The 10,948-nt window shown below is 49.3% G+C and overlaps 1 protein-coding gene across 9 annotated transcripts in view; it reads left to right on the forward strand.

Annotated features, from left to right (window-relative positions):
• The first annotated feature begins 190 nt into the window (after nucleotides 1-190).
• Nucleotides 191-10,948, forward strand: part of Atxn2l (ataxin 2 like) — a 12,647-nt gene continuing 1,889 nt past the window's right edge. For 5 of the 9 annotated variants that reach the window (XR_780148.2, XM_033758612.1, XM_010623518.2 and 2 more), the window contains exons 1-19: nucleotides 475-611; nucleotides 1,067-1,103; nucleotides 1,388-1,444; nucleotides 1,530-1,601; nucleotides 2,019-2,169; nucleotides 2,640-2,764; nucleotides 3,683-3,774; nucleotides 4,270-4,470; nucleotides 5,375-5,550; nucleotides 5,680-5,790; nucleotides 6,436-6,630; nucleotides 6,718-6,795; nucleotides 7,511-7,581; nucleotides 7,746-8,035; nucleotides 8,121-8,190; nucleotides 8,831-8,977; nucleotides 9,979-10,051; nucleotides 10,139-10,326; nucleotides 10,760-10,889. Coding sequence is in view for 8 of the 9 variants with exons in the window: in XM_033758612.1 (XP_033614503.1) it covers nucleotides 490-611; nucleotides 1,067-1,103; nucleotides 1,388-1,444; nucleotides 1,530-1,601; nucleotides 2,019-2,169; nucleotides 2,640-2,764; nucleotides 3,683-3,774; nucleotides 4,270-4,470; nucleotides 5,375-5,550; nucleotides 5,680-5,790; nucleotides 6,436-6,630; nucleotides 6,718-6,795; nucleotides 7,511-7,581; nucleotides 7,746-8,035; nucleotides 8,121-8,190; nucleotides 8,831-8,977; nucleotides 9,979-10,051; nucleotides 10,139-10,326; nucleotides 10,760-10,889 (2,386 nt within the window). In the remaining variant the exon portion in view is untranslated. Of the gene's footprint in view, nucleotides 332-474; nucleotides 778-1,066; nucleotides 1,104-1,387; nucleotides 1,445-1,529; nucleotides 1,602-2,018; nucleotides 2,170-2,639; nucleotides 2,765-3,682; nucleotides 3,775-4,269; nucleotides 4,471-5,374; nucleotides 5,551-5,679; nucleotides 5,791-6,435; nucleotides 6,631-6,717; nucleotides 6,796-7,510; nucleotides 7,582-7,745; nucleotides 8,036-8,120; nucleotides 8,191-8,830; nucleotides 8,978-9,978; nucleotides 10,052-10,138; nucleotides 10,327-10,759; nucleotides 10,937-10,948 lie in introns of those variants that run through there. The other 4 variants (XM_033758614.1, XM_033758615.1, XM_010623519.2 and 1 more) reach the window with 4 other exon arrangements.

Here is a 10,948-nt window from a genome sequence, read left to right on the forward strand (position 1 = left end):
GGAGGGTCTCGCGGTCCCCAGCTTCGGCCAATGGGGAGTCAGCCGCCGGAAGGGGTCCCAGCCGTATCCAATGGAGGGGGGCGCGCGGCCCGCAGTTTGGCCAATGGGAAGGGAGGGACTTGGGAGCGGGCCGCCCCTCCTCTTCCCGGCCTGGCCAGTAGGAGGGGAGCAGGGTGGGTGGGGGCGCGGAAGGAGCACCGCCGAGCCTGAGGCGCGCTTTCCTCGGACGCACGCGGATGCCGAGTGTCCTGACCCGTGCGTTCGCGGTTCCTGGTACCGCTTAGGGTGGGGACTGGGTGTGTGCATGGAGGTTTTCTTCCAGTGTTGGTCGGTGAGTAGCGGACACCACTGGGTTCCTTCTGTGTGTGCATGCGATGGGAGAGTGGCGGTGTACGCAGGCGCAGTGGGTTCTGCTCGCGGGCGGGGGGGATTTGAAGAGGCCCTGGGGCTCTAGGGCGCAGGCGCAGACCGGGCGAGGCCTCCCGGTGTATGGTTTTTGCGGCTGCGCTGTACCTCAGCCCCAGCAGCGGCCCCCTCTTCGCCTTCTTCTACCGCTGGTTACATCAGCCATCGAGGAACAGGGTTACCTGGCGCTTGGTCACTCCTGCAGAGTGGGTAATAGGCTGAATGAGTAATGGCGGGGTGGTATGGAGGAAAAACCCTCCTAGGCTGTGAGGCGTAAGGCTGCTGAAAATGATTTTACCGCTTGGGAGGTTATGTGCCTAAGCTAAGTGATACTGCACCTATGCTCCCGAAGCGTTCACCTTAACATCTGGGGTGAGTTGTCGGTTATTGAATGCTGTAGCATTAGTTTGTTGGAAGCGTGCTGCTCTGAACCTTGGAGAAAACGTCGTGGTGCGTTAGAGCAATTGACAGGCACTGTTAATTGTATTTTCTTACATTGGCATTTAGAGGGAATGTGTTTATTAGCATTTATTGCCTTGCTCCTTTTTTCCCTCTAAGGTGAGAATTTGAAAGATCTTGATCAACTGGCTTGTAACCTAAATCAACAGCTTCACGTGATAAGTGGATCTAGGATTTGTTAACTTGTTTCCTTCTTTTACAGGGGACAGAGCACAGGAAAGGGACCCCCACAGTCACCTGTGAGTGCCTTTGTTCTTCCATAGTGTTCATTGTTCTAAAAAATACATGAGAAAGGGCCAGGGATTTGGCTCAGTGGCATCACCAAGGTCCGGAGTTTGATCCCTGGTACCAAAACTAACCAAACAAACAAATAAAAACCTTGAGACTGTAGGGTTGGTTAGGTACAGAGATAGATGGGTTTAGAAAGGCCAGGGGCCCCAACATTAGATATGAGTGCATCGTGGCTATTTAAGAAAAGGTGTTTACTGGCTGTGTCTGTTTATTCCTCACGTGTCACTGACAGGTGTTTGAAGGTGTCTATAACAATTCCAGGATGCTACATTTCTTGACAGCTGTTGTGGTAAGTGAACACTTTACCCTAGGATGTTTGAGAAATGTAATGCATTAGTTTTCTGGAGTCACTCAATTTTTCCCACTCTCCCTAGGGGTCCACTTGTGATGTGAAGGTGAAAAATGGTACCACTTATGAAGGCATTTTCAAAACGTTGAGCTCAAAGGTCAGTGTACTCAAATTAGCTCATTTTCTGAGCTGCAGGAGAGGAGGAGGAGAATGAAATTATGGTGTATTGGGTGGTAACAGACAACACTGTTAATTATTTCGGTAGGGTGTAAGTTTTGTTTTGACTTTTGAGACAGGGTCTTGGTGTGTAGTTCAGGCTGGTCTTGAACTCACTGTTAGCTCAGGCTGGTCTTGAATTCTCAACAGTCCTGAGTGCTGGGATTACAAGTGTATACCACCACACCTGGCAGGCTTTCAGTTTAAATATGTTTGAGACGTGCTAAGTCTTATGACTGGTATTGAAAAGACAAGGCACATGAAAAGCATATTGGGGAATTTTTAAGAAGAGAAATGGACCTGTTTTGTCTTCATGTTTTTGATACTAATCCCTGGCTGTTGGGGGTGGGACTCTTAGTTTGAACTAGCAGTAGATGCAGTGCACAGGAAAGCATCTGAACCTGCTGGTGGCCCTCGTCGGGAAGATATCGTGGACACCATGGTGTTTAAGCCAAGTGATGTGATGCTTGTTCACTTCCGCAATGTTGACTTCAATTATGCTACTAAAGGTATTGTCAAGCTTCTTTGTCAGATTTAGTCTGTTAGGTGAGAGGGAGGTTTGTGTGTGCAAGGAGAACAAGTTGACTTGATTTTTGTTTTGTTTTTATTTATTTATTTATTTATTTATTATTTATTTTATTTTTTTTGGTATGCGGATCAAACTCAGTTCCTTGCGCTTGCTAGGCAGGTGGCCGAACCACTGAGCCAAATCCCTGGCCCTTGATTATACTTTTCTTTTTGAAAATGTAGTAGTGAATTGAATTCCAGCTTGTATTGTGGTGCTTGATATTTTTCCTGCTTTTCAACAGTTACACTCTTTTTCTAGCCTCTACGCTGGTATCTAGCATACATACTCTTGATAAGCTTTGGCCTCCTAGGATTCTTTATTCCTGAATTACTATTGGAGGTGGGAGTAAGACCGAGGGGAGAGGAAGTGTTGAGCATCACCTCGTTCCTTATGTTACCCCTACCCCTGCAGACAAGTTCACTGACTCCGCCATTGCTATGAACTCGAAGGTGAACGGGGAGCACAAAGAGAAGGTGCTTCAGCGCTGGGAAGGTGGTGACAGCAACAGTGATGACTATGACTTGGAATCTGACATGGTATAGTCTACTTCCCTCAGAGCAGAGCAGCCAGTGTGTGTCACCCTGAGCTAAATCCCTGGCCCCCTAAAAACAAACTTTAATATATTTAAAATCTTCTGAATGAGTGAGTTCTGTTCTGTGTGTTTAAGTTGAAGAGCAATCTGCTTTCTTGAAACTTTTCGTTTTGCCATGTAGGTCTGTTTCGTTGCTTTTAACTATACATTCACATGTATACGCCCCCAGTTGAATTTTCCCTTTGCCTTGGTAATCTGATTTGTTGCCATTGTCTTTTTTTGGTTGTTTTGAGACAGGGTCTCACTATGTAGTTGAGGCTGACTGGAACTTTCTAGTCCAGGCTGGTCTTGAACTCACAGTGATCCTCTTGCCTCAGGCTCCCAAGTGCTGGGATTACAGGCATGAACCACCACATCTGGCACCATTATTGTCTTTTTACTAAAAATAGTGCCCTTTTAGCCAGGCGTGGTGGGATGGTGCACGCCTGTAATTCTACCTGTCTTAGAGGCTGAGGTAGGAGTGTTACAAATTTGAGCCCAGCCTAGGCCACTTAGTGACTTAGTGAGAGCCTCTCTCAAAAATGAAAGTTAAATAAGAAAGTTGGGGGTGTCGCTCACTAAAAGCCCTAGTGGTTCAATCTGCAATACTGCAAAAAGTACTTTTTGACTTTTACCATATGAAACCCCATGTGTATGTGCCAGAGTATTTTTAGATTATAAACTTGGAAATGAATTTTTTAGGTCTTAGGACTTCTTAGCTTTACTAGCTACTTCCAGTTTATGCTGTGTATTAGCAGTAGAAGTTGATAACTTTCACCAGCCATGTCTTGTGCTACTCTAGGTTTGGTCATTTCAAGTTTTTAACCTGGTAGGAGGAAAACAATATTTTAAGTGTCAAACATTTTCCTTCCTTTTTTCCCAGTCCAATGGATGGGATCCCAATGAAATGTTCAAGTTCAATGAGGAGAACTATGGTGTGAAGACTACCTATGACAGTAGTCTTTCTTCTTACACGTGAGTACCTTGCTTTCTGGGGTGCAGTACAGGGTGAGAGGTCACCAGCAGAAGGCAGATCTCTAGGTGCAGTTTTTGTGTGTGTCGCCCTTCCCTTACTCCTGATCTGCCTTGTGAAGGACTCCTTGAAGGTTTGCTGATTCTGGGCAGCCTGTAGAGAGAAGTAACTGCTCTCTTGTCCACCTGCCCATACCTTCCCCTTAGGATTTACAGTACATAAGCATCTACACATCCTTCAGATTCAGAATCTGCCTTGAAGCTCTGCCTAGGACCCAGTAAATGTGCTGATCAGGCCAGCGACATGGCGTGGTTGTAGAGCACTTGCTTGGCATGTGTGAGGCACTGGGTTAAGTCCTGGGCACCATGCTTAGTTATTGAAGGGATTAAGCAGCTCTGTGCCTGACTGAGCTGGTTATAGGGCTGATAGAGGTGTTCTTTTTCCTCTTTAGTCTTTTGGCACTGGAATGATAGTGGTCTCTGGGTGTTCTCTCTCAGGGTGCCCTTAGAAAAAGACAACTCAGAAGAGTTCCGCCAGCGAGAGCTGCGTGCAGCCCAGTTGGCTCGAGAGATTGAGTCGAGCCCCCAGTACCGCCTACGGATCGCCATGGAAAACGACGACGGCCGCACTGAGGAGGAGAAGCACAGCGCAGTGCAGCGGCAGGGCTCGGGGCGGGAGAGCCCCAGTTTAGCAGCCAGGTAATTGCTGGGGACTCGTGGTAGCCTCACCCTGGGCCAAGAGCCTCGGACAGTGTTACTAAACCTCACTGCCTTGTTTCAGTGTAGGCAGTGTTACTAAACGGTTTAGGCAAAGACTTTGTTCGCAATGTTTACATTTTGGAGACTGAAAACTAAAGAGGATAAGTAATGTGTTATGGGTTGAGGAAAGAAAAACAAATTTTTTTTTTTTTTTTAGGATTTTAGTATACTTTCTTCTGCCTATTCATAAGTAGGTACTGTTTTGTCTTTTGTTTGTTTTGAGACAGTGTCTCTGTGGTTTAGGCTGGCCTTGAATGCTCTTAGGTAGCCCAGTCTGGCCTTGAATTTAAGATGTTCCTCTTGCGTCAGCCTCCCAAGTGCTAAGATTACAGGCGTGTACCACCACACCTTGCATTTTTTGCTCTTTTTTTTTTCTGTTTTTTTTTTGAGACGGGTTCTCACTATGTAGTTGAGACTGACCTGGAACTCACTGTGTAGCCCAGGCTGGTCTCAAACTCACAGCAATCCTCCTGCCTCAGCCTCCTGAATGCTGGGATTACAGGCATGCATCACCACGCCCGGCTATTGTTTGCTCTTTTTACAAAACAAATCAATGTGTATGTGATATAATCTTGTGAAAGTTCCCTCATGAACCCATCTCATAGGTCAGGAGTGGCAGGGTTGTGAAACACTGGCCAGGTTGGCTAAGTCTGTGTTCACAAAACATAAGGTCCTAAACCTTTAGCCACAGCTACTTAACCAGGGCAGATCTTTGAGTGGGACAGTGAAAGGAGCTGGAGCCCGGTGTCGGGAAAGAAAGGGGAGGGAATTCAGAAAGAAAGGATTCATGTTGCAGAATGTGTGGGGCTTGGTTCTGCTGCCCTAACTTGAACTCTCTCCTCAGGGAGGGCAAGTATATCCCTCTGCCTCAACGAGTGCGGGAAGGTCCCCGGGGAGGGGTCCGATGCAGCGGTTCTCGGGGCACCCGGCCTGGCCTGAGCTCTTTGCCCCCTCGTGGTCCTCACCATCTTGACAGTAGCAGCTCTGGCCCAGGTTCTGAGGCACGTGGTATCAATGGAGGTGAGTTAAGCAGCACACAGGTAGAGAAGGGGCATAAAGAAGGTGGGAAGGGCCGTGGAAAGGGTTTACACAGATTGGAAGGTAATAGTAAGTTCTCTGTCTTCTTTGTCTTTTAAAAAAATAAAATAGGCCCTTCCCGCATGTCCCCCAAAGCACAACGGCCTCTGAGAGGTGCCAAGACCCTGTCTTCACCCAGCAGTAGGCCTTCTGGAGAAGCTTCTGTTCCGCCTCCTCCTTCAGGTAAAGCTTCAGTAGGCTTGGATGAAGAAGTGGGTAGAAAGCTGTGCAGAGAGGTAAATTATGTTAGTTGTTGGCATATTAGGATGGAGGACAGGTTGAAGATGTTTTGGGGGATTGGGATTTAGATTTATCCTTTTTGAGAAAGAATTTTGTTTCCCTAGTGTAGAAGTTCTAACCTGGCAATGCATGAATTGATCTGGCTGGCAGACGTCTTTTGTTCAGATTTGAATTTATTGCTAACATTTTGAAACAGACATAAAACATTTTTTTTGGAAGACAGAAAGTTGTGCCACTACTGAGTCTGCCTTACTGCATAGTTCTAGTTGGCTGGCACAGAATTACAATTACCCTTTAAGCATTTTAGGCTTTCATGGTGCCCATGAGGCCATTTTCCTGCATGTGTTACCTGCCTTGTAGACTTTTACATCTGTGATCCTTGGTGTAATAGATGTGTATGCATTCTCTGGATTTTTAGAAGTGTCCTGAACTGGGCTGGGGATGTAGCTCAGCAGCACTGCTGTCTGCTTGGCAAGCACAAGGTCCTGAATTCAATTCCTGGTCCTGGGAAGAAAAAAAAAAAGTGTCCTGTACTCACACTTGCTTAATGACCAGCAGACCATTGTATAGCCCTTCCTTTTCTTCCAGTGGGCCGAATGTACCCTCCACGCTCTCCCAAGTCTGCTGCTCCTGCCCCCATCTCTGCTTCCTGTCCTGAGCCTCCTATGGGCTCGGCATTAGCAACCTCTTCAGCCTCCATACCTGTGACATCATCAGTCACGGATCCTGGAGTAGGCTCCATTTCCCCAGCTTCTCCAAAGATCTCGCTGACTCCCACAGATGGTAAGTGCTGGGTGGTTGGGGGCTGAGGACGATCTGAAGGGTGGTTCTAGACAGGGCCTTCAGGTATCTGTTTCTCTCCTCTCTCAGTAAAAGAACTCCCTACTAAGGAGCCTGGCAGAACTCTGGAGCCCCAGGAGCTGGCCCGGATATCTGGGAAAGGTGAAGGTTGTAGGGTTGTAGTTTTTGGGGTTTAGTGGTTTTTTAGAAAATTTTTTCTGGCCAGGCATGATGGCGCACACCTGTTTATCCCAGCACTTGGGAGGCTAAGGCAGGAGGATCGCTGCGAGTTCGAGACCAGCCTGAGCTACAGTGAGTTCCCGGTCAGTCTCAACTACATAGTGAGACCCTGTCTCAAAAAACCAAAAAAAAAAAAATTTTTTTTTCTGTGTCCTTTATGTGTGCTAGGGATGGAACCCAGGGTCTTACGTGTGCCAGGCCATCACTCTGCCACTGAGCTCCATCACAGCTGGATGTGGGGTGGGTTGGTATTGCCAATATCGAGTGCCCTTTATTTGGGAGAACATTTCCACAAGCCAGTTTGTTGGGACTCAGTAGCAATTTCCGTTGACCCTTTGATCCTAATCTCACTTCTGGGATTCTCAAGAGTGCCCCATTTTTCTGAGTTTCTTTTGCTGATTTGATTTTTGAAACGGAATCTCAATAAATAGTTCAGGCTGGCCTTGAGCTCACTGTGTAGTCCACAGTGGCCTTGAGCGTGGGGCCACTCTCCTACCTTAGCCTCCTAAGTGTTGGGATTACACTGTGTACCACACCTGGCCTCCCTGGGTTTCTTGACCTCGGGACTACTAACCAACTGTAAACTACTTGTGAGAAAGAAGCATATTATATTTTCTCTCTTTTCTCCACTGTTTTCTCATAGTCCCTGGCCTTCAGAATGAACAGAAAAGATTTCATCTGGAAGAACTGAGAAAGTTTGGGTCCCAGTTTAAGGTGAGCACAGTGCGGAGTTGAGTGGGGGATGTTTGTAGGCTGTGGGGGTTTGTGGTGAGTCTGTAAAGCACTGGAGGGCCGAGGGGGTGGAAGATCCGAGCTGGAGCAAGGAGGCGGGGTCTGTGGCCTGCGCCAGACAGGCCTGTGTATGTCTCTCCTTCCAGCTTCAGCCCAGTACCTCCCCTGAGAGCAGCATGGATCCTTTTCCTCCCCGGATCCTAAAGGAAGAAGCCAAAGGGAAGGAGAAGGAGGACACACTGTTGACTTCAGAGCCTATGGGGTCCCCGGTCTCCTCCAAGACAGAGTCCATATCAGAGAAGGAGGACAAAGCTCCCCTGGTACCAGCAGGAGGCACTGAGGGCCCAGAGCAGACCCTGCCTCCTTGCCCAAGCCAGACTGGCAGCCCTCCAGTGGGTCTTAAGGGGGACGACAAAGATGAGGGTCCTGTTGCTGAGTAAGTGGGCCGGGAGCCGGGTGGGGTCTGGTGATAGGGAGGGCTGTGAAGACTTGACTTGACTTGACTTCATCTTCCTTCATAGACAAGTAAAGAAGTCAACGTTGAACCCCAATGCGAAGGAGTTCAATCCCGCAAAGCCTCTGCTGTCTGTGGTGAGATGGGGCAGGAGAGTGTGGACTTGGGCTCTTGGGACAGGGCGTTATTGCTGGTACCCCTGGCTTGTGTTGGGAGCACAAGGAGAGCTGCCCCAGTGCACGGTTTTGGAGGAAGGAGATGCGTCTCGAGGGTGGCGTAAGGGCTCCCAGCAAGGCTGGCAGGTGGTTCTCAGATTTGCACACGAAGTGTTTGTTCCAGGCATTCATTCAGGCCCACTGATTTGGCTTCTGCTCCTCAGCACTGGCACCTGCTTACAGGGTTTCTGGATCTTGGTTGGGTGAGCTCCCTCACCTCCAAACCTCTACCTATTTCCTCACCTGTAATCTGAGATTGCCCTACCTCAGCATTTGGTAGGAGGCTTAGTCAGAAAACAGGGTATCAGCTGAACTTGGGTACTGTGCTATGCTGAAACCCATTGCATTTGGCCTTCAGTGCATTTTGACATGAAAACTGTCCAGTCAGTGTTCACCATTGGTCTGGGACTCTGCACAAACTAGGATTTGTCAGTGTCGGTTGCCATGTGAGTGACTTGGTGCTCACCCTGCTCCCACCCATGAATGCCAGCTGTTGGTTAGGCAGGGCCAGGCTGCGCAGGCACACGTGGAATGAACCGCCATCTTCCATCATCTTTTGTAGAACAAATCTACCAGTACCCCAACTTCTCCAGGGCCCCGGACTCATTCAACCCCTTCCATCCCGGTGCTGACTGCAGGCCAGAGCGGGCTCTATAGCCCCCAGTACATCTCCTACATACCTCAGATCCACATGGGACCGGCTGTGCAGGTAGGCCCGGGGCCCAGGACCAGGTCAGGCCTGCTCCCAACATACTTTTTTCATTTTTTTGTTTGTCTTTTAGTACATTTTGCAAGTGATTACATTCTTTGTGGGGAGTTGGTACAAAAGACCTATCTTTGTATTTCCCACCATCTTTTTTTCCCCCTTCCCTGGTAGCAGGGATTGAACTCAGGACCTTGTGCTTACGAGGCAGGTGGCCAGGCGGCGGCACCACTGAGCTAACTCTCCAGCCCTCCCACTATCTTTTTATCTTCATCTTGCTCTTAACATGTATTTTGAGTTTCTTATATGAAAGAAACCATGCAGTATTTAAACTTACATATCCAATTTATTTTCACTTAACATTATGGTTAAAGATAAAAGTCTCAGGGTTTTTTTTTTTTTATTTTCCTCATGCAAAATTACTCCTTTTTCTTTATGGCAGAGTAGTATAAATTTTGTATACATTTAGCTGGGCATGGGGGTGCACGCCTGTAATCACATCATGGGAGGCTGAGGCAGGAGGATCGCTGTGAGTTGGAGACCAGCCTGGGCTACATAGTGAGTTCCAGGTCAATCTCAACTAATAGTGAGACCCTGTCTCAAAAAAAAAAAATACATTTATATACTGTTGTATAAAAAATACATTCTTTATCCATTCATCTGTTGATATGTAGACTGCTTGCTAGATTTAGCTGTTAGGAATCGTGCTGCTGTGTGGGGCATGGTGACGCACACCTGTAATCACAGCATGTGGGAAGCTGAAGCAGAAGGGTCTGCATGTGTTTTTGAGTCCAGCCTGGACTACATGGTGAGACCCTGCCTCAAAAAAAAAAAAATTGTAGTAGAAATTATTTGAAACTGGTTTCTGTACTGGTTACACCAGTCTGCGCTCCCCCCAGCAGTGTAGAAGGGCTCCTTTTTCCCCACAGCCTCCAGCACTTGTTACTAGATTATTCTGGACATTTGTAAGCAAGGCATTCAGCCTCGCCCGTGTTCCTGTCCTCCAGGCACCGCAGATGTATCCGTACCCCGTCTCCAACTCAGTGCCTGGGCAGCAGGGCAAGTACCGGGGAGCGAAAGGTGAGCAGGGTTGGGAGGGGCCGGCAGCTGCGCACGGAGCTCCGCAGATGGAGCTTGAGCCCCGCGCTGTCTGCCTGCTGCCCGCAGGCTCCCTCCCGCCCCAGCGTGCAGACCAGCACCAGCCCGCCTCAGCTCCTCCCATGATGCAGGCCGCTGCCGCAGCTGGCCCACCCCTGGTGGCCGCCACACCGTACTCCTCCTACATCCCCTACAGCCCGCAGCAGTTCCCGGGCCAGCCTGCCATGATGCAGCCGATGGCCCACTACCCCTCCCAGGTGACAGGCACAGCGGGTCCCCCTGCGGGGCGGGTGGGCTGCAGCATCGATGTCAGACCATAAAGCTTGTTTTATTTAATTTTATCCCATTCCTCCTCAGTCCTCATCCCCTGCCTTTGTACAAAAGCTTTGTTTCCTTTTCTCCTTCTGTTTTCCCGTCCCTCCCTCCCTCCCTCCCTCCCTTTCTCCTTTGCTCCTGTGTTCCCCTTCCGTTTGAACATGTTCCCATTTCCCAACATACGCTGTATGCTTCAGTGCGTGAGACTGAGCCTTGCCTCTGGTGGGATCGGCCTGTAGCAAGGCGTGGGGCGCCGTGTGGAAAGTGTCAGCTTGGTAGGGTTTCTGTGCGCCCGAGTAAGGCTGTGCTGGGCACTGAGCGGCAGGCAGGCGCTGCCCCAGGCTGCGGTGCTCACAGCTTTGCCTCTGCCCCCAGCCGGTGTTCGCCCCCATGCTGCAGAGCAACCCACGCATGCTGACGTCGGGGAGCCACCCGCAGGCCATCGTGTCCTCCTCCACGCCGCAGTACCCGTCTGCGGAGCAGCCCACCCCTCAAGCCCTCTATGGTGAGCTGTTTGGGTCCGCCCCGCGCCCGTCCTTGCTGCCCGGCCGGGTGTGCTGAGTG

The sequence above is a fragment of the Fukomys damarensis genome, unplaced genomic scaffold (genome assembly GCF_012274545.1).
Source record: "Fukomys damarensis isolate Sample0158 unplaced genomic scaffold, DMR_v1.0_HiC HiC_scaffold_34, whole genome shotgun sequence".
NCBI lineage: Eukaryota > Metazoa > Chordata > Mammalia > Rodentia > Bathyergidae > Fukomys > Fukomys damarensis.